General features: G+C 41.1%; 1 protein-coding gene across 4 annotated transcripts in view; it reads right to left on the bottom strand.

The window, feature by feature from the left end:
• The window catches only part of RELN (reelin), a 510,672-nt gene that overhangs the window by 119,325 nt on the left and 368,209 nt on the right, over positions 1-23,138 (bottom strand). For all 4 annotated transcript variants that reach the window (XM_072147208.1, XM_072147209.1, XM_072147211.1 and 1 more), the window contains exons 31-32: positions 19,525-19,601; positions 10,725-10,883 (exon numbers count right to left, since the gene is read on the bottom strand). In XM_072147208.1, the coding sequence (XP_072003309.1) occupies positions 10,725-10,883; positions 19,525-19,601 (236 nt within the window). The remainder of the gene's footprint in view (positions 1-10,724; positions 10,884-19,524; positions 19,602-23,138) is intronic.

Genomic DNA, 23,138 nt, shown 5'->3' with positions numbered 1-23,138 from the left:
AAGGAGTTCCCAGAGATGCTTAGCACTTGTTGGCATCTCAACTGAGTTCAGGTCTGGTGACTAAGGAGCCTAGGTCATCTGGTGTAGCACCCCATCACTCTTGTTCTTGGTCAAATAGCCCTCATACAGCCTTGAGGTGTGTTTAGTGTCATTGTCCTGTTGAAAAAGAAATGATTGTCTAACTAAATGCAAACCGGAAGGAATAGCATGCCACTGCAAGATGCTGTGGTGACCATGCTCTTTCAGTATACCTTAAATTTTGAATAAATACCCAACATTGTCACCAGAATAGCACCCCCACACCGTCACACCTCATCATCCATGCTTCACAGTGGGAACCAGGCATGTAGAGTCCATTTTTTAACCTTTTCTGTGGCGCACGGTGGTTGGAACCAAAGATCTCAAATTTTAACAAAAGCACAGATTCCCACTGGTCTAATGTTCATTCCTTCTGTTCTTTAGCCCAAACAAGTCTCTTCTGCTTGTTGCCTGTCCTTAGCAGTGGTTTCCTAGCAGCTATTTTACCATGAAGGCCTGCTGTCTCCTCTGAACAGTTGTTGTAGAGATGGGTCTGCTGCTAGAACTCTGTGTGGCAGTGACCTTGTCTCTAATCTGAGCTGCTGTTAACCTGCGATTTCTGAGGCTGGTGACTCGGATGAATTTATCCTCTGCACCCGAGGTGACTCATGGTCTTCCTTTCCTGGGGCGTTCCTCATTTGAGACAGTTTCCTTTTAGCGCTTCATGGTTTTTGCAACTGCACTTGGGGACACTTTCAAAGTTTTCCCATTTTTTCAGACAGACTGACCTTCATTTCTTAAAGTAATAATGGCCACTTGTTTTTCTTTACTTAGATCAGCTGACCACCTGACTTCTGCACAGCACAATCCCATTTATAAGGCAAGAAATCCCACTTATTAAACATGACAGGGCACCTGTGATGTGAAAACATTTACTGGTGACTACCTCTTGAAGCTCATCAAGAGAATGGCAAGAGTGTGCAAAGCAGTAATCAAAGCAAAGGGTGGCTTATTTGAAGAACCTAGAATAAAAGACATTTTCAGTTGTTTCACCCTTTTTTGTTAAATATATCACTCCACATGTGTTAATTCATAGTTTTGATGCCTTCAGTGTGAATCCAAACTTTTTTACAAGCTTGTAAACTTATATGCAACTCACCTGAGGTAAGTACAATGATAGTGAACGTTGAGAGAGAGCTCTGTTACATCATTCAGCACTTGACCAAGGTGATTTAATCTTAACATTTGTAAATCTACCCCTGTATGTATATGATCACATTAAATCACAGTATGCCCCCACAGAGGCATGGGAGAACTAAAAATCCATGGAGGCAGGCTGTGATTTAATGTGATCAGATACATACATGTGGTAGATTTTGCAAATGTTAGGGGGCAAAAGACCTTAGATGATATCACCCTTAGTGTGTTATATGAACTAATTTATAATCACTTAAACATTTCCATATTCACATAAACACCATTTTTTAAAGTTAATGTAGGACATAGTAAAACTAAAATTATTTAAAATAATACTTAACCAAAACACATATAAATAATAAATACGAAAATGTGTGTGCTTTGCCTCAAACTATGCTGCCTAGTACTTGTCTAATTTGCTTATTTATGTGTATATGGGCTAAAACACACTTGCTGTGATCAGTCTAATCATGGAACATGGAAAGTGCTGACTTACGGACAGATCTAGCTGCCAGGGACGGAAGTCTGTGCATCATATCGATGTATGATGCACAAAGTTGCTGCTTCCACAATGCACACCAGAGCCAACACTATAATCATTACTGTAATCAGATCTTATACACAATGAACAGAGAAGTGATGCAAAAAAATGTAAACAAAAAGACAATAACAAAGCTGAGACAAGAGGTCCTTAACCCCTTAAGGACGCAGCCTGTTTGCAGGTTAAGGCTCGCAACTTTTTTTTGAAATTTGACCAGTGTATCTTCCTGTGGTAATAACTTTTGAACACTGTTACTTATCAAAGCGATTCTGAGATTGTTTTTTCCCCACATGTTGTACTTCATTTTAGTGGTAAATTTTGGCTGATAAGTTTTGCGTTTATTTACAAAAAAAAGAAAAAAATGATGAATTTTTAGAAAAATTTGCCATTTTCGAAATTCAAAATCACCGCGTTTTCAGGCAGATAGATTTACCACCTAAATAACTTGCAGAATAACATTTCCCATTTGTCTACTTTTCATTTTCATAATTTTTTAAATGTTTGGATAATTTATTTTGACGTCACGCTGCCTACAAATCGAATAGCGATTTTCCGTATTTTCGGAATTGACTATTTTGGGGATAAATACTGTTTGAAATCAAATTTTACATATTTAGCAACAAAACCCCCTATATAACCAACCCATTTTCAAATCTGCACCCCACAAACTATCAGAAACAGCACTTACAAAAATTGTTAACCCCTTGAGATCTTCATAGTAATTGAATCAAAATGGCGGTGAAATTTAGAATGGTCAAATTTTGTCGGTTATACGTTCATTTAGCCCTAAAATTTACACATTTCCAAAAGATAAAAAGAGAAAACTCACCATAAAATTTGTTCTACAATTTCCCCTGAGTGCAGCGACCCCCCACATGTGGACATTACTTGTGTTATGGGGGCACAGCGAGGCGCAGAAGGGAAGGAGCACCATGCAGCTGCCAGGATTTTAGTTTTCTGGTTGCCCCCTTTTGAAGGCTATAAAATGTTCGCTTTTCCGTTATTGGGGCCATGTGACGGCATTTTTTTTGCGGGACGAGATGCTTTTTCCAGTGTTACCATTTTGGGGTTGGTATCACCTATTGTTGAAAATTTTGGAACTTTTTTTTTGAGGTCATGAGTAGAAAAGCATCAATTCTGTACTGGATTTTTTACTTTTTTTTTTTTCGTGTTCACCATATAGCCTAATAATCCTGTTATCTTTATTCTATGGGTTGATACGATTACGGGGATACCAGACATGAATATTTTTTCTTATGTTTTACTAAATTTGCCAAATAAAACCCTAATGTGGGGAAAAATCTATCATTTTTGCATCGCTGTCTTCCAAGTGGCATAACATTGTTACGTTTTTGGCTACAGAGCTGGTTGATGGCTTGTTTTTTGCGGGACATGTTGTTCTTTGCAACAATATCATTCTGGAGTACATATGTTTTGTTGATCACTTTTTATTGCATTTTTAGTGGGATATAATAGGTAAAAATCATAATTTTTGGCGGGTTTTTGACGTTTTTTTTTTACGGCGTTCATCATATGGGTTCAATAGTTATTTAGTTTTATTCTACGGATTGTTACGGACGCGGTGATACTATATATGTGGGGTTTGTGTTATGATTTAGACTTTTTTGAGCGTTATATGTCTCTTTATATGTTTTGGGGCTTATGGGCATTTTTAGTGATTTATAAGGTAATTTTTTATTGAAAAACATTATTTTGTACATTTTTTACATGATCCACCATGGGATATGAACAAGCAATCATCTGATTGCTTGTTCTTGATAATACTCTGCAATACTAATGTATTGCAGGGTATTATCAGTGCCAGCCTATGCAGATGCATAGGCTGACACTTTGCCTTTAAGATGACGTCACAGACGCCATCTTAAAGGTAAACCCTCCAGGCTTCTCTGGGGTCCCAATCGGACCCCAGAGGAGCCAAAACAGCGATCGGCCCCCCCGAAAACGGTGCGGGGGGGCCGATCGTGGGGTAAAGACCCCCAGAAGGCAAGTTAAATGCCGCGGTCGCGTTGACCGCGGCATTTAACGGGTTAAACACCCGCGATCGGAGCCCACTCCGACCGCGGGTGTTAGCCGGGGATGTCAGCGGTAAATCACCGCTGAAATCCCGTGGCTAACGATGCCGGTTCGGCTGCTATGCAGCGCTGAACCGGCATCGGCTCTGCGCCGTAGCTGTACTGCGCTGAGCGCTAATCGTCGGAAGCTGCGCAGTACAGCTACGGCGCGGAGCGCTAAGTGGTTAATTAGATGACTTGGGCAGTGTAATGTTTTATTGCCTCTAAGTTAGTGACTCTGGAGTCTCTAATGACCCCATCTCAGGATAACATTTGTTTGATGTTGTACTGGGTCATGAATCCCTTTGATAAATTGAGTCACTTAGGAGGAGTGTCAAAGAGGGTTATAAATTTGTATCCTCAAATTTGTCTCTCATTTTGTGAGAAGAAATTGCCCTTTAACCCCTTAAGGACGCAGGGTTTTTCGGCTCATTTCTCGCTTTCCAACTTCAAAAATCCATAACTTTTTCATTTTTACGTGTACAGACCTGTGTGAGGGCTTATTTTGTGCATAACAAATTTTACTTTCCCGTAATGTTATTTATTTTAACATGCCGTGTACTGCGAATCTGAAAAAAAATTCCAAATGTGGAAAGATTGAAAAAAAAACGCACAAGCGTCACGTTCTTGTGAGCTCAGTTTTTACGACTTTCACTCTTCGCTCCAAATAACATGCCTACTTTATTCTTTGGTTCGGTGCGATCGCGATGATACCAAATGTATATAGGTTTTATTGTGTTTTAATACATTTTCAAAAATTAAACGAATGTGTACAAAAAAGAAAAACATTTTTTTGCCATCTTCTGACGCTAATAACTTTTTCATACTTTGGTGCACGGAGATGTGTGAGGGGTAATTTTTTGCGAAATGACGCAACGTTTTCATTGCTACCATTTTGAGGTCTGTGCGACATTTTGATCATTTTTTATTTCATTTTTTATGTTATGTAAAAAGGTGTAAAAGTCGCATTTCGGACATTTGGGCGCCATTTCCCGCCTCGGAGGTCACCGCCGCCCGTAACCGTTTGTTATATTTTGATAGATTGGGCATTTTGGGACGCGGCGATACCTAATATGTTTGTGACTTTTACTGTTTATTATGTTTTATATCCGTTCTAGGGAAAGGGGGGTGATTTGAATTTTTTATATTTTATTAATTTTTTTTATTTTTTAAACTTTTTTTTTCTTTTTTTTTTTCACTTTTTTTTAGACCATCTAGGGTACATTAACCCTAGATGGTCAGATCGTTCCTACCATATACTGCAATACTTCTGTATTGCAATATATGGCATTTTTGCAGCACATTCATTACAATGAGCCACTGGCTCATTGTAACGAATCTGCAGAAGCCATGTAGCCTCGTGTCAAAAGAAGATCCGAGGCTACCATGGCAACCGATCGCCGCCCCCCGATGACGTTCGGGGGCGCGGCGATCGCATTAAAGATGGCCGTTTTTTAGATGCCACATGGTTATTAGCGGTGGGGGTTTTCTGCAAAATGCAAAAACCCCCACCTTTGTATGAAGAGGACTCAGCCCGTGAGCCCTCTTCATACATCCCTTATACCTTTGCGCCGTAGAGCTACGGCGCAGAGCGTTAAGGGGTTAATAGTACAACCTTCATATCCATGGTATTACGACCAGGATTGCAGAAGTGTTTGTAGGTAGATTTTTCTGCTCATGTTTTATTGTGTGGCGATGCCAAAAAGGAAAACTACCATTTCAAAATGGTCATTCTGACCCAAACATACCTTTACACAGGGGTAGGTAAGCTGATGCTGGAGGTGGTTTTGATAAGCCACAGAAACCTTCAGTTTTGTAAAAAAAAATAGATTTATACACTAGGCAAATGACCCATTTGCGCTCCTGGTCCCCTGACACAGGGTGCTTGGCGCTTTGTCACTAGCATAAAATTGCAGGCGCCTTGCTTGCTTGAAACTTCTCCCCCCACCCTTACTCCCAAGAGACGGTGACGTCACCGAGCCATGCGCTTTTCAGTATGGCTGTGTTTCACCGTGTGGTGACGTCACCGGCTCTCAGGAGTGAGGGAGGGTGGTGGGAGAAGTTTCAAGCATGCAAGGTGCATGCATTGTTATGCTAGTGACCAGGCACTGAGCGGATTCTGTGCCTTATCAAGACCACCTCCAGCATTAACTTACCTACCCCTATGTATGTTTGGGTCAGAATGACCATTTTAAAATGGTTGATTTCCTTTACGTTTTTGTCCTGTCTCTCCAACATAAAGGCCCGCAGGACATTTTGTGCACACAATCAGGACCACAATAGAAGTGGAACATTATAATGTGGCTGGGATGTCATATTCCTGCTGTAAGTTAGGGATCTGGGTCCTGTCTGTGGTCAAAATCAGAGGACAAGTTTTGCAGCTTCTGACATTACAGGGGAAAGGCACATTTACTTACCTGTCCTGACGCGCTCCCCGAAAGTTCATTGTCCGGCGAGAAGGAACTCTGCCACGATTCTCTAAGATCATGCACCTGATATCGTGGATGTGTCGCTTCCCTGCTCAGGTCCACCAGAGTTCACCTTTTTCCCGGTGCATGTAAGTGCTTGATCTTGCAACACAATTTGAAAGTTAAATCCGGTGCTCAGTCCGAATGCGTTGGCCCGCCCCCGATCTCTGTCGCATGAAAGCAAGGGCAGCCATACCACAATCCAATGGCGGGGCAAATCTCGAAAACTTCTAAAATTCCGACGAAAGTGTGATCCACTGACCCTTAGTAAATAAGCCCCATTATATCACAACCCGGAGGAGACGTCAGTACAGCGCTGTTTTTAGAACTCACACAGAGATCCGATGTCAAAGAAGAGTCTGCTTTATTACATACAGAGATCACAACGTGTTTCATCTCCGAACCATAGCTTTCATCAGGCATCAGCATGTATGTATTCAGACCCCTTTAAATTTTTAAATTTTTGTTTCATTGGAGCCAATTGGTAAAATCAAAAAGTGTTTTATTTTTGCTCATTAATATACACTCTGCACCGCATCTTGACAGAAAAAAACTGAAATGTAACTATTTTTGCTAATTAATTAAACAATATATTTATTAAACATTTATTAACCTCTTGGCACTCAGCGTCCGATATATTGGACACTGAGCTCAGTGACTCAGCGACATCGGGACAGACGTGAGTGTGACCACAACATTTAAACTGCCTTTGGGGGATCTTTCCCCCACGATCGCCCCCCCCCCTCGTGTCGTTTTCAGGGGGCACCGACTGTTGCTATGGCAGCCCTGGGGTCCCATCAGGACCCCAGAGCTGCCTGCTGGCAGTGCCTGAAAAATGGTGTCTCTGACATCATCTTGAAGGCACAGTGCAGAAAAAACCAGTACAGAATTGATGCTTTTCTATTCCTGCCCACAAAAAAAAGTTCCTAAATTTTCAACAATAGGGGATAACAACCCTAAAATGGTGACACTGGAAAAAGCCTCTCATCCCACAAAAAAATGCCATCACATGGCCCCAATAACGAAAAAAGCAAAAATTTTATAGCCTACAAAGGGGACCAGTGGAAAAACTAAAATCCTGGCAGCTGAAGGGTGCTCCTACCCTTCTGTGTATCGCTGTGCACCCATAAAACAGGTAATGGCCACATGTGGGGGGTCTCTGTACTCGGGGGGGAATTGCAGAATAAATTATAAGATGGGTTTTCTCTGTTCATCTTTTGGATATGTGTACATTTTAGGGCTAAACGAACACATAACCAACAAAATTTGAATTTCACCTCCATTTTGATTTCATTACTAAGAAGATTTCAAGGCGTTAACAGTTGTTTCTGATTGTTTGAGGGGTGCAGATTTGAAAATGGGTTGATTATAAAGGGGGTTTTGATGTTAAATATGTAAAATTTCATTCAAAATGGTATTTATCCCCAAAATAGTCAATACTGAAAATACGGAAAATCGATATTCGAATTGTAAGCCGCGTGACATCAAAATAAATTATCCAGACATTTCAAAAATTATTAAAATGTAAAGTAGGCATATGGGAAATGTTAAATATTGCAAAAAGTTCGACCTCCGGAAAAAGAACAGGGACAAAAAAAGAAGAAACAGAGGAGCTACTGAACCGGCACTCTCCCACTATAGTGACCAATTCACACAGATAAAAAAAAAAAGGTCAGTGCTCAACTCTTCTAAGTCACAATTCACATTCAGTAGGTAATCTCACCACCTTCCCTTCAGTCACAAATTGAGGATCTCCTAGGTTTCTCCTGCCTTTTCTTCATTCTCCCGATCACTGGATTTCAATGCACCCCTGAACCACTCCCATGTCCCTCAGGTTTGATGTTGAACATTGCTGGACAGTCATTTTCAAGTCTCTTCAGAGATGCTCAATTTGGTTTAGCTCTGTGCCAGTCAAGAATGGTCACAGAGTTGTTCTGAGCCATTGCTTTATAGCAGTGATGGCGAACCTTTTAGCGGCCGAGTGCCCAAAAAGCAACCCAAACCCCCCCTTGGTGCCAACCAAAAATTAAAGCAGTAACTTACTGCTCCCTGTTCTTCACCAATCAAATTGGCCTCCTGAGGACAGCAACACAGCAGAAAAATTGAAAATTTGCATCATTTTAGCTTCTTTCCAGTGTCTGTTCACAAAGAATTGTGGGGCCAGCAGAAGGTCCTCCAAAGATAATTTCGACCTGCTTATTCATTCTCCATCTTGCCACAGTCTCAAGTAGCAAAGTAAGTATCAAAATATGACTGAAAGCAGCATCTTTTAAGTTGTTTGGAACTGCAGGAAGATTCTTTGAGTCCTGTCTGGTGCGCTGGGGCAATGGCCCAGGTGCCCACAGAAAGGGCTCTGAGTGCCGCCGCTGGCACCCGTGCCATAGGTTCGTCACCACTGCTTTATGGTTCAACATCAAGCTTTATTGATTGTTGCATAGTAGTAGAGAAGGTGGTGATGCATTACATAACAGTTAGGCATGTGTATACACTCAAAGGATCTAGGTAAGCACTCTTAAAGCATGGTATACATTGCATATAAAGCAATAAGTTAACTTCTAACAGTAACAAATCAACATATCAACTTGGGGTAGTTGAAAAACTTGGGGGTATTTTACAGATAAAAGACAAGACAACATACAATAGGGTGAAGGGGTTCGGAAGGGGATAGGAAAGGGTAGGGGGATATGGGGGATGGGGAATAGACAGCGTGTGTCTTATCCCGTGTCTGCACTTAAGGTACATCACTTACAAGACCAATGATCTATCCAAGAGGACCATGTATTATGGAATTGTTCATCCATTGTTAGGAGTGGTGAAAGATTTATGTTGGTAGGTGGGGTGGGCCACCAAGTGCCTGCGAGGGGTTATGTTCTAATTCCATCCCGACCCACAGCTGTGAGGAACGTTTGTGAAAGATGTCCAGTACCTATGTGGCGATTGTTGGCTTATAGTAACTATAGAAGTTAGGGAGCCCAGTTCCGCCACCACTGCTTTATAGTGTGCATAGGGTCATTGTCTTTTTGGAAGGTGAACTTTTGGCCCAGTCTGAGATCCAGCACACTCTGGAACGGTTTTCATCCAGGATATATCTGTACTTGGCTTCATTTATCTTTCCTTCATTTACAACCGGTTATCCTGTCCCTGCAGCTGTGAAATAACCCAATAGCTACCACCAGCATGTTTTACTAATTTGGCAGGTAATGAGCAGTGCCTGGTTTTCTCCACATATCCTTCATGTGTTTCTTTGCAAACTGTATGCAGGCACTGTCTTGCACTGAGTAGAGGCATCTTCTGCCATAAAACTCAGACTGGTGGAGGGCTGAAGTTATAGTTGACTTTTTGGAGCTCAGCCACAGTGATTTGTTTTTTTTTTTTACCTCTCTCACCAAGGATCTTATCTCACTATTGCTTAATTAGGATGGATGGCCAGGTCAAGGAAGACTTGCAATCCTCCCAAACTTCTTACATTTAAGAATAATGGAGACCACCGTCCTTTTAGGAACCTTGAGTGCTGCAGAAATTGTTTTGTAACCTTGGCCAGATCTGTGCATTGCCACAATTCTGTCTCTGAGCTCTTTGGGCAGTTCCTTAGACCTCATCATTCTCATGTGCTCTCACATGTTCTGTGAGCTGTGAGGTCAGCAAAGGGTCTGAATACTTATGACCATGTAATATTTCAGTTTTTCTTGTTTAATAATTTAAATTTAAAGGAGTCTGTATACTTTCTTTACCCCCTGTATGTTAGGATCAGTTAGACCACCTAGGGTTCAAGTTCAATTCACCCCTCTTCATTAGAAAAAATGTACAAATAAACAAATTAAATAATAAACATCGTTGCATTGTTTTTGTCGCATCCCAAAATCTATCGATATATCAAAATATAGAAATAGTTATTCCCGGCAGTGAACCCCATAATGGAAAATAGCCTCCAAATGTCCTAACTGCCATTTTTGCAACACATAAGAATTTAAATAAAAAGTGATCAAAGGGTCTTTCAGTCCCCATAATGGTAGCAAGGAAAGCATCGTTCCATCCCGATAAATACACAGAAGTATAAAAAAGTTTTTGGCCTTAGAATATGGAAAAATGAATACTTTTTTTTACACAAAAGATTTACATTTTTTATCTACTAAATCTACTAAAACCTAATAAAACACATAAAAATTTGTTATATCCATGATCGTACAGAGGACATTTCATATGGAGCAATTAGTGAAAGACATAAAGACAACCAAAAAAAATATGGCGCAAATATGTTTTTTTGTCACTCTCACCACATTTGGATTTTTTTTCAGTTTCACAGTACATAGCATGGGATATTAAATATCATCACTAACAAATTTTGAAAGTGGAGAATAAAAGATGAAAACTTAAAAATCAAAAAGAGCTGTGTAAAGGAGTTAATTTCAGGAAATGTTTTCAACATACCATGCTGGGGTTGCCACCATCTAACAGCAGTGGAAGATGTCTTTGCATCACGAGGTAACTCTATAGAAATTAGCTGTGGATCCAGATATGAAAGGAAATCCAATTCCCGCAGCAAATTCCAACTGATTCCATTGTCATTTGTGTATTGGACAATAATACCTAAAGGTATAAAAAGAATAAAATTTCTAAATATAAAGGCATATTCAAATGATGTACCTTAAATTGAACAAACCCACACTAGATTCATTCAACAACATTAAAAAGAAAACATGTTTCAGTGTGTCCACTGTTCATTTCTGTGTAAACTAAAGAAAATGTTGGTCTAACATCACATAGCAAAGTGAAGTTTTAAAAAGGAACTGTTACCACACAGGATTATTTTTTTAGGATATTTCTAGCATATTTCTAGATTGTCGCATGAGTGAAAACTCATCTTTTATTCTTTTGTAAGATGTAGTCAAGGAGGTGGTGCCACCTTCTGACTGCTGCTTGCTCGGCCCACTCCATGTATCTGGCGGCCAAACCCTGGCTCCTAATTGCGCCGTCTTTATCCTGCTATATGAAGATCCCACTTATGCGCAGTGGACCGCTTTACACATTATGGGAGAGCCTCATGGGAGTGCCTCTCTGGCAGCTTGCTGCCAGCAATGTGTACTACGAAAACACAAAAACTCTGGATAACCAGAGTATTATATTGGCAAGAGCAAATTGCAGTGGAAAGTGACAGATGATGGTCAGAGGCAGAGTAGGCAGTGCAAACGGTGGTCAGGAGGCGAGGTTGCCTGATTGTTTGGTTGGGCTCTTCACCTCCTTGACTGCATCTTAGGAAGGAATAAAATAACTTTTTTTAAGACATGCTGCAACTTTAAAAGATATAAAAAGACCTCCTGTAAACTTACAAATGTAGGAACAAGATACTATCTATAGAATTTGGGGACTTAATATGGTGACAGGTCCCCTTTAACAAGTAAAATAAACAGAACTATATTACCTGTCCTTCCTGTGTAATTATCAATACTAGTACTTTTTACCAATAAATAGGTGGGGGAAAAAGTAATTACCGTATATACTCGAGTATAAGCCGAACCGAGTATAAGCCGAGACCCCTAATTTTACCACCAAAAACTGGGAAAACCTATTGACTTGAGTATAAGCCGAGGGTGGGAAATGCATTGGTCACAGACCCCCCCCCAGTATATAGCAAGCCACCCCCCTGTAGTATACAGCCTGCCCCCTGTAGTATACAGCCAGCCCAGCTTGCCCCCAGTAGTATACAGTCAGCCCATCCTGCCCCCAGTAGTATACAGCCAGCCCAGCTTGCCCCCAGTAGTATACAGCCAGCCCAGCCTTCCCCAAGTAGTATACAGCCTGCCTCCAGTAGTATACAGCCAGCCCAGCCTGCCCCCAGTAGTATACAGTCTGCCCCCAGTAGCATACAGCCAGCCCAGCCTGCCCCAGTAGTATACAGCCTTCCCCCAGTAGTATACAGCCAGCCCAGCTTGCCCCCAGTAGTATACAGCCTGCCCCCAGTAGTATACAGCCAGCCCAGCCTACCCCCAGTAGTATACAGCCAGCCCAGCCTGCCCCCAGTAGTATACAGCCACCCCAGCCTGCCCCCAGTAGTATACAGCCACCCCAGCCTGCCCCCAGTAGTATACAGTACAGCCCAGCCTGCCCCCAGTAGTATACAGCACAGCCAAGCCTTCCCCCAGTAGTATACAGCACAGCCCAGCCTGCCCCCAGTAATATGCAGCCTGCCCAGCTTTTTTTGTGCTGAAAAATCGTCTTATACACGAGTATATTACATTTTGCCCGAACAATCCAGAGAACAATCCAGGGACAGATGCAACTTTGGCGCTTCCACTACATTGAGGCATGGTCAGTTACCCATTCTGCAGGGAGCTGCAACTACACTCACTACAAAGCCGTAACAAAACTTTCAACAAAATTGCATATATCAATAGTACAGATCCTGCCCATCCTGCCCCCAGTAGCATACAGCCTGCCCCCAGTAGTATACAGCCAGCCCAGCCTGCCCCCAGTAGTATACAGCCAGCCCAGCCTGCCCCAAGTAGTATACAGCCTGCCTCCAGTAGTATACAGCCAGCCCAGCCTGTCCCCAGTAGTATACAGCCAGCCCAGCCTGCCCCCAGTAGTATACAGCCTGCCCCCAGTAGTATACAGCCAGCCCAGCTTGCCCCCAGTAGTATACAGCCTGCCCCCAGTAGTATACAGCCAGCCCAGCCTGCCTCCAGTAGTATACAGCCAGCCCAGCCTTCCCCCAGTAGTATACAGCCACCCCAGCCTGCCCCCAGTAGTATACAGTACAGCCCAGCCTTCCCCCAGTAGTATACAGCACAGCCAAGCCTTCCCCCAGTAGTATACAGCACTGCCCAGTCTGCCGACAGTAATATGCAGCCTGCCCAACTTTTTTTGTGCTGAAAAATCGGCTTGTACACGAGTATATTACATTTTGCCCAAACAATCCAGAGAACAATCCAGGGACAGATGCAACTTTGGCGCTTCCACTACATTGAGGCATGGTCAGTTACCCATTCTGCAGGGAGCTGCAACTACACTCACTACAAAGCCGTAACAAAACTTTCAACAAAATTGCATACATCATTAGTACAGATGATAATAGTAAATTTTTTATAGAGTTCATTAAAGAAAATATTTATTAGTTTACTATTATCACCTTCACTAAAAGTTAAGATAAGCTTCATTTACGTTTTATTAGACTTCAGGGCTCAGCGTCCCAAATGCTCCTAAGGTTTTGTTGCTCTGCTGTTATTAGACTTGAAGAAGGAAGTGACCTGCTTCCAAAATGTTGTCCAAAAATCGAATAAAAGGAAACTTCTCATCAATTCTTCCTCAGTAGACTACCATTAGCAGTGTAGCAATACTCACCTGGTCTTCCACTTCATCTCAAACACACCTTTTGGCTGGTTGTGCTACGTGGAGTGCAGGAGATGCAGCAGCCAACATCCTAAACCTTGCTTTGCCCTTACAGGTTTGCTTTGATGAAAACTAAGCAGCATTTGAACTGTGTGTTCCCGGCCTAATAAAATATATGCATTGTAATCACTTGGAACTGAAGTTACTTCTCGTTCCAGCAAACACTTAAAATTGGCTGTTCAGAAAACACAATACTAAATTATAAATAAGAGACATCTCAGTTTTCTGAATAACGAATATTAAATTAAATGTTCAACTTTATATGTCATGTTGAAATATTTCTATTTTTAAATGGGCCTTTAATCTTAGACCAGTCTTGTCTTTGACCATTCATCTGAGTTTTCGTCTGTGAACTCTCCTTCATAGTCTATATAAGAACTGAGTACTAAAACAAGTTGACTGTGCTAGAAATCTCACAAAATATAACTTATTAGTGCACTCGTGTCAGTTATTCGGTCAATCTAATTGAAAAAAATTATCATTTTTTTGTTTTATAATCGAAGATATACAAAAGATCTATGACAATTACACAAAACATGTTTGAAATATAATAAACTGTTTTTGTATCTAGTATTCAGAGGGAAAAACCTAAAGGTGACAATGAAATGCAAATTTTGCATGTAACAAAGGATTTATTTAGAATTCCTGTCTGTGCTCTTGTGTAAGACAAAAATCTCTGTGGTGTCTTTTTGTGGCTGTCAGCATCACTTTTTTAAGTGAGGTCAACCCATGCAGAGTTAATATGTATCCCGGAAAGACAAATCAAACTAAAAGTATACAGTTCTTCATTCTTATCTCACTTATATAAACATTTTGGCAAACTAATTTTAAGAAAGAACATACAATTGTACCTCACAATAAAATTTGCAAGGCTTTTATGTTGTTCATCTTGTTAACAGTGTATGTTTTAGGGAATATTCAGTACTGTTTTTAATCATTTAATAGGGAGAAATTGTAACATAAAAAGTTATGTAAAATGCAATCATGATTTTTCTATGTAAACTTTCCAAAACCATATTTTTCAGTGGTAAAAAAAAGGTATTTAACATAACATTTTTCAAACATTTCTGAGCATTCTTTCTTGAAATAGCAGTAATAGGGCTTTCTGAATGAAACATACTAAATAAACATAGTGGCATAAGTATTTATATCCCTTAACTCCTGCAGGCTCACCAACGGATATAAATCCGTCAACAAGCTATGAAGGGTGTTTGAAGAGAGCTCACTGGCTGAGCTCTCTTTATACAGAGATGGGTTTTGCTGCATATATATTTAGCTCTAATACTCTGATAACCCTGAAAAAAATATAGCTTTTCCATTTGACTAAACTCATTACGGACAATTTGCCTTTGAAGGCCTACTGATACAGGTATAGATACTAAATGGCCATGAACACTCAGCTGAGGATTCTGGGAATTTAAAAATAGATTTTCCAAGATTAGTGTGATAATCATAACAAGGAGGGTCATGCTAGATTTCCATGTGCATACTAAACAGAGCAGGCTTATCTTAATTACAATATGAATAGTGTAAATATTTCCCCAAAGAGAGAGCTTCAACGCTAGGGTAAGCTAGTGTTCACAACCCCTATTAACCAGGCTAGATCCCATGGCTCTCATAAGAACTTTAAAAGGATCTTTGGTGAATAAAGATATATAAAAATTATGAAATTATGGGCTGTCCGAGCCAGATACATTTCTAGGAGCTGGGTATTGGGGCAAATGTGCACCTTGGTTTCAATTCTGGAGGCTCCAGATGAAAAGATATGCAGAACATTCAATATGATTATAGTAAGTAGGTTGTGTTCAGTCTGATGGGACCTGAAAAGTAGTTATATAACCTCCCATTAAGAAGTTCGAATTCATCTGAGGTTGATCCTGCTGATCCAGGTAGGAAGCATAAAAGCTCCCACCTAGGGGAGGGCGTGTTTGTCTGCACAGCCTTTAAAACCACATGAAGTCCTGTGGCCATTGTTATCTTCTGGGGGAAATATTTGTTCACAATATCAGCTTCAAAGGCAGTAGGTACAAGGAACTTGCTGGCCATCCCTTCCCCAGTGGTGCAGCGCATGGTAATTAACTTTCAACTGCTGATACTTATTATTCTTAAGAAAAATAGAAAAAGGTTCTCCAGCACTCCAATAGAAGTAAACATTCTTAGATTTATTAATAACATTAAAAACAGTATAAATGGAATAGGTCAGTGGTGGCGAACCTATGGCACGGGTGCCAGAGGTGGCACTCAGAGCCCTTAATGTGGGCACCCAGGCCTTCACCAGAGAGGACTCCAGGTATCTTCCTGCAGTCCCAGACAGCCCAGGACTGTCTGGGATTTTAAAGTGACAGGACTACCTGGGACTGCTGAAGGAGTGGGAAGGTGTGGACAGATCTGGCAATTCTTCCTGTTTATGGGACACTGGAGGGAAGCTACAATGATCATCCAAATTTCTTCTAGCTTCTGCTTAATTGGTTGTCCTCAGGGGGCTGATATGAATGAAAGCTGTGAGAGAGCAGGGAGTATAAATCACAAATTAAATTTCTGTGTTCTGTGACTTGGTTATAGTTTGGGCACTCGGTCTCTAAAAGGTTCGCCATCACTGGAATAGGTGCATGTGTGGTACACAGACCAACGCGTTTCAAATGTATAAAAATTTTTATCAGTTTTTAATCATGGTCTGTAATTAATAAATCTAAAACTTGCTACTAGCCGATACCAATGCGGCTCTGGAGGATAGATAAGTGCTCTCATGTATCCCCTTTCCTCTTCTGAGCACCGGTGGTTACATGGTGGATTCATTGCATTAGGTGAACTGACATTTTTTCAAGTTTCAGTAACTTATTATTCTTCACTATTGTCTAGTGTGCCCTTAAATTGATAAAACATTTATGTTTAACCTGGGTTGTACTTTTATCACAATATACAAAGTCCTACATCTCTGTCTCAGTTATATAAATACAGGGCCTGGCTTCTGGCCCGATATAATCCTGTTATGGGCGGGATTATATCTAATCAGAGGCTGGTGGCAGAACTACCATACTGACAGGGTTTTGTTTCACCAAGGCAAATGAAAAGGGACTCTCAGCCTTTCAGAGTTGTTGGTGAGTGTTGTTCCATACAAGAGGTTGTTTGGACAATTCTATCTCACTTCCTGGGCCTCCTGGTAACCGTGTGTTCAGGAGGTGACTGTGAAATCAATAGTTATATAATCTTGCACACCCTTAAGGGGTACGTAACAGCACAGATGGGATAAGGAAAGCTTTGCCTCACCGGTACAATAAAACCACATTTACAATAAGCACGACTAACAAAGAGCATAGTGACATGATGTGAGATAATAGCCAAACCAGACTGGAGGCAAACATCTTATGCTCTTTGGATAGGGATGTTATATTGTCACTGTTCAGCCACACCTGGAATATGCAGTTCAGATTTGTGATCTAGTTCATTAACCCCTTAATGACCGCCCTATCGGGTTTTTACGGCGGTCATTAAGGGTACTTCTTCTGATGCGACGCCTTTCTACGGCGCCGCGTCAGAAGAAGATTTCGGGACACCGGGTCAGTATAGTGCCGGTGTCGGGCTGTGATATCACAGCCCAGACCCGGCACTAACACCCGGGATCGGAAAAACTCCGATCCCGGGTGTTTAACCCCTTACACGCCGCGGTCAAGCATGACCGCGGCGCGTAAGCGTGTTCCCCGTAGATCGGACCCCCCCGGTGTGCTTACCGGGGGATCCGATCCCTCCTGCCGCTGCCCCGGGTCCCGACGAGTGACCCGAGGCTATCGGCTCCTCTTCTCGCCGGGTCCTGCCTTCCAGTTACTTACACTATACACTGCAATACAAGTGTATTGCAGTGTAAAGGCTTGAATAAGCGATCGGATGATCGCTTATTCAAGCCAAGAAGTAGAAAATGTAAAAAAGTAAAAAAAAAAAATTAAAACTTTTTATAATATACTTAAATAAATAAATAAAATAAAAGTCCCATAATCTCCCCAGTAACACATAAAATGCATATACAGTAAATAAAACACAAAAACATACATATTTGGTATCACCGCATCCGTATTAATCTGTACAATAAATCTAAATCAATATTGAACCCGCTCGGTGAACTACGTAAAAAAAAAACTCGGAAAACTTCCCATAATATACAATTTTTCATCAAACACCATCACAAAAAATGTTCTAAAAAGTGATCAAAAAAAGTTACATTCCCTAATATGATACGACTGAAAAGAACAACTGTTTTCGCAAAAAATAAGCCCTCAACCAGATCTGACAACAGAAAAATACAGAAGTTATGGCCCTGAAAAGTTGTCAATAGTAAAAACAAGGCAATTTTCTCCAATATTGGTTTTGCTCAGGAAAATTAAGCAAAAATAAGAAAAACTATATAAATGAGGTATCACCGCAATCGTAGTGAACCAGAGAATAAAGATAAAATATAATTTTTACATTACGGTGAGCGGGGGGGAAAAAAAATGCTAACAATCCAAAATAAAAATTGATGATTTTGTTTGTGTCCCCCTTGAAATAGTTAATAAAATCTCAAGAATAAGCTTTAGACTCCCAAAATAAATTATCTATACATTGTATCTCATCCCATAAAACATAAGCCCTCATATGTTTGTATTGCCAAAAAAAATAAAAATTTATAGGTCGTACAATGTGACAATACAAATCTGCTGTGAATGGCGCCTCCATTCATTCAATACTCGGCCGTGCGCCCGTACAGCCGTTTACCACCACATATGGGGTATCAGTACACTCGGGAGGAATTGGGCATCAAGCGTTGCAGTGCGTTTCATCATTTAATTTATTCTGAAAATTTCAGTTTTGGCCTAAATGAATGTATTTTCCAAAAAAATTCAATAGTTTCTAAATCACAGGTCCATATTTTTTAACCCATGTGAAACACTTAAAGGGTTAATAGACTTAATAGAAGTTGTTTTACATACGTTGAGGGGTGAAGTTTCTATAGTGGGGTAATTTATGGGGTTTTACTATTATTTAGGCCTCTCAAAGTCACTTGAAAGCTGAGTTGTCCCTCAAAATGTGAGTTTTGGCAATTTTCATGAAAATAAGAAAAATCGCACCTAAAGTTCTGCACCTCATAACATCCTAGAAAAATGACCGGAAGCATAAATTATCATCCCAACATAAAGCAGATATTCTGTAAATGTTAATTATCAAACTTTTTGGGTAGTTTTACATCTTGTCTGGAAACCAGAACATTTCCAACTTGGAAAATGAAGAATTTTTACAAACTTTTGCCAAATTTTCACTTTTTTTCAGAACGAAATGCAAAACTTATCACTTAAATTTTATAACTAACATGAAGTACAATGTGTCACGAGAAAACATTCTCAAAATCACCGGGATATGTTAAAGCGTTCCGAAGTTATAACCAATTATCGTGAGACTTGTCAGATTTGAAAAATCGAGTCTGGTCATTGAGCTGAAAACTAGTGTCGGTGATAAGGGGTTAAATACTTTGTATTGCTCAAATAAAATACATAAAATACATTTGTGACTAAATCACATTCTTGTTTTATATATTATATTGATAACATATAAAAAAAATCTGGATTTCATGATAAAAAAAATGATTGCTAAGCATTTTAAAAAAAGTTATTGTAATTTATACCCAAATTTTATGGAATGGGTCAAGCTGTGTTATCTATCATAATGTTAATATTATGCAAACCTGTTATACTATACAGTGCAAAAACTAGATATTTTATCCTCAAGACACCAAGAAGATTATTTAAGGGTCAACACATCTGTCAGATCTTTGAAATAAAAGCAATAAAGACATGCAGGCAATACAATTAGCTACCTTCATTCCTTGACTTTGGCTTGACACAGGAAGAGCCCCCATTCTTACTTCCAATCTGTATGTAAAATTGAAGTAGTCTGTAAAGTAAAATAAACAATTTTATACATTTTTGTTGAGATTTTAGATGAGACAAGGTATTGTTTTATTTTGATTAAAATAGCCCCTCCTTTTGCAATAGAAAAGTATAATAATACATATAATAGTAAACTTTATTTATACTTATTAATGGAAATCTACCATTAAAATCAAGCATAATAAATCAGGGACAATCCCTCATACATCTAGGCACTGTGACTTTGGTAATTCTCTTATATGTGTTATCCATAGTTTCCTTATGCAGAGGGCTCTGGTTTTACAGGATGTTACACTCTAGAGTAGCACTTCCTCCCACTGTGTGAGATCACAGGCAGAGAGAGGGGTGACAGTGCTGAGGGAGCATGGGGAGGATACTTGCTACTGTACAGTGTAACAGTATGCGAAAACAGAGCACAGAGGTGATCATGTAAAACCCCCTTCCTCCATATCACTTATGACTCATCAGCATGATTTTAAAAGTTAATTTTAGAAGGAAGGAGGCCATGGATAACAAATATAAAAAGATACCACAGTCGTGTGTCTGGATCTATAAATAGTGTTCATGATTTAAAATGCTTGTTTTGGATGGTAAATTTCCTTTAAACATAGGACATAAATAGCATATTATTTTCTATTAATCTACAAATTATAGGATACAAACAAAATGTGTGTATTAATAATGTAGCTACATTATTTTACAGTTTGATGGGGTTATTTTATGTATTATAATTTATACATGCACCATATAACTATACAGGATTTATTGATTTAATAGCTTTGCTCTTTACATAAATTCAACATTCTTTTAATATACATTTGCTAACTTGGGGGCACCTTGTATTTTGCATTTTTAATGCAAAAAAACCCAACAACAACAAATAAACAAGGACACATCTGGCAGGTAAAACTTTTTCACACTACTATGTACATTTCAGTGTGGTGTTTGTGGAAAGTGATTAACATAAGGTGATGAATTAGATTAATTGTACCTCTGCTTCTGTAATTCTAAAATTAACACTGAATTTGACAAGCATTTTATAAGATCTACTGAATATTTTAAAAAAATTGTTGCACAAGGCCATGTGTGCAGGTGAGGTAGGCTTCCGGTTTGGGTCACACATACACTCACTGGCCACTTTATTAGGTACACCTGTCCAACTGCTCGTTAACGCTTAATTTCTAATCAGCCAATCACATGGCGGCAACTCAGTGCATTTAGGCATGTAGACATGGTCAAGACAATCTCCTGCAGTTCAAACCGAGCATCAGTATGGGGAAGAAAGGTGATTTGAGTGCCTTTGAACGTGGCATGGTTGTTGGTGCCAGATGGGCTGGTCTGAGTATTTCCGAAACTGCTTATATACTGGGATTTTCAAGCACAACCATCTCTAGGGTTTACAGAGAATGGTCCGAAAAAGAAAAAACATCCCCTGAGCGGCAGTTCTGTGGGCGGAAATGCCTTGTTGATGCCAGAGGTCAGAGGAGAATGGGCAGACTGGTTCGAGCTGATAGAAAGGCAACAGTGACTCAAATCGCCACCCGGTACAACCAAGGTAGGCAGAAGAGCATCTCTGAACGCATGGTACGTCGAACTTTGAGGCAGATGGGCTACAGCAGCAGAAGACCACACCGGGTGCCACTCCTTTCAGCTAAGAACAGGAAACTGAGGCTACAATTTGCACAAGCTCATCGAAATTGGACAGTAGAAGATTGGAAAAACGTTGCCTGGTCTGATGAGTCTCGATTTCTGCTGCGACATTCGGATGGTAGGGTCAGAATTTAGCGTCAACAACATGAAAGCATGGATCCATCCTGCCTTGTATCAACGGTTCAGGCTGGTGGTGGTGGTGTCATGGTGTGGGGAATATTTTCTTGGCACTCTTTGGGCCCCTTGGTACCAATTGAGCATTGTTGCAACGCCACAGCCTATCTGAGTATTGTTGCTGACCATGTCCATCCCTTTATGACCACAATGTACCCAACATCTGATGGCTACTTTCAGCAGGATAATGCGCCATGTCATAAAGCTGGAATCATCTCAGACTGGTTTCTTGAACATGACAATGAGTTCACTGTACTCAAATGGCCTCCACAGTCACCAGATCTCAATCCAATAGAGCATCTTTAGGATGTGGTGGAACGGGAGATTCGCATCATGGATGTGCAGCCGACAAATCTGCGGCAACTGTGTGATGCCATCATGTCAATATGGACCAAAATCTCTGAGGAATGCTTCCAGCACCTTGTTGAATCTATGCCACGAAGAATTGAGGCAGTTCTGAAGGCAAAAGGGGGTCCAACCCGTTACTAGCATGGTGTACCTAATAAAGTGGCCGGTGAGTGTAGAGTGTCATTTATCTTACTCTTTTTTTTCTCTTATATTTGCAAAACTTTCAATATAGCATCTGATATATGTTTGGAATCTTGATTTAGCAATTTTGGAGAATATCACAATAAAAAGTTAATACTTTGGTGCAAACACACTCCACTCCTGAGCATTCAAAGGAAGCTCACATGTCTGATTTTTCACCCTCTAAGATAAATTAAACAAGTTCAAAACCCAGACAAAACAAAAAAGAAACACACAAATATCCATACTAAAGAGAAATTACCCCCATAGAGTGGCTGGGGATACACAAGGTTGTAGAGCAGTGGTGCACTACCCACGGGACCCATGTGGGGCGCAGACCCTCAGGTTCTGGCCCCTTCCCCGATGCTTGTAGCTTTCAGTGCAGGGGAAAGTAGAGCATGGGGCAGGGGGAGAACTGGAGCTGGGGGCAGAGAGAACTGGAGCTGGGGGAAGAGGGGAAGCTGGAGCTGGGGGCAGAGGAGAAAGTAGAGCTGGGGGCAGAGGGGAGCATTGGAGCTGGGCACAGAGGGAGAACTGCAGCTGGGGACAGAGGGGAAAGTAGAGCTGGCGGCAGAGAGGGAACTGGAGCTAGGGGGCAGAGAGGGAACTGGAGATGGGGGTAGAGAGGGAATTGGAGCTGGGGGCAGGAGGAAAATTGGAGCTGGGCATAGGGAAGAACTGCAGCCGTGGGCACAGGGAGAACTGGTGCTGGCGGCCGAGAGGGAACTGGAGCTGGGGTCAGAGAGGGAATTGGGGCTGCGGGCAGGAGGGGAACTGCTGCTGGGGGTAGAGGGGGGAACTGGAGCTAGGGACAGAGGGGAAAGTAGAGCTGGTGGCAGAGAGAGAACTGGAGCTAGGGGGCCGAGAGAGAACTGGAGCTAGGGGGCCGAGAGAGAACTGGAGCTAGGGGCAGAGAGGGAACTGGAGATGGGGGCAGAGAGGGAATTGGAGCTGGGGGCAGGTGGAAAATTGGAGCTGGGCAGAGGGAAGAACTGCAGCCGGAGGCACAGGGAGAACTGGTGCTGGCGGCCGAGAGGGAACTGCAGCTGGAGGCAAAGAGGGAACTGGAGCTGTGGGCAGAGAGGGAATTGGGGCTGCGGGCAGGAGGGGAACTGCAGCTGGGGGTAGAGGGGGGAACTGGAGCTAGGGACAGAGGGGAAAGTAGAGCTGGTGGCAGAGAGAGAACTGG

This window comes from Engystomops pustulosus, chromosome 4 (assembly GCF_040894005.1).
Source record: "Engystomops pustulosus chromosome 4, aEngPut4.maternal, whole genome shotgun sequence".
NCBI classification, from domain to species: Eukaryota; Metazoa; Chordata; class Amphibia; order Anura; family Leptodactylidae; genus Engystomops; species Engystomops pustulosus.
Note: the sequence above shows the minus strand (reverse complement) of the source record. Positions and strands in the feature narration are given on the sequence as shown.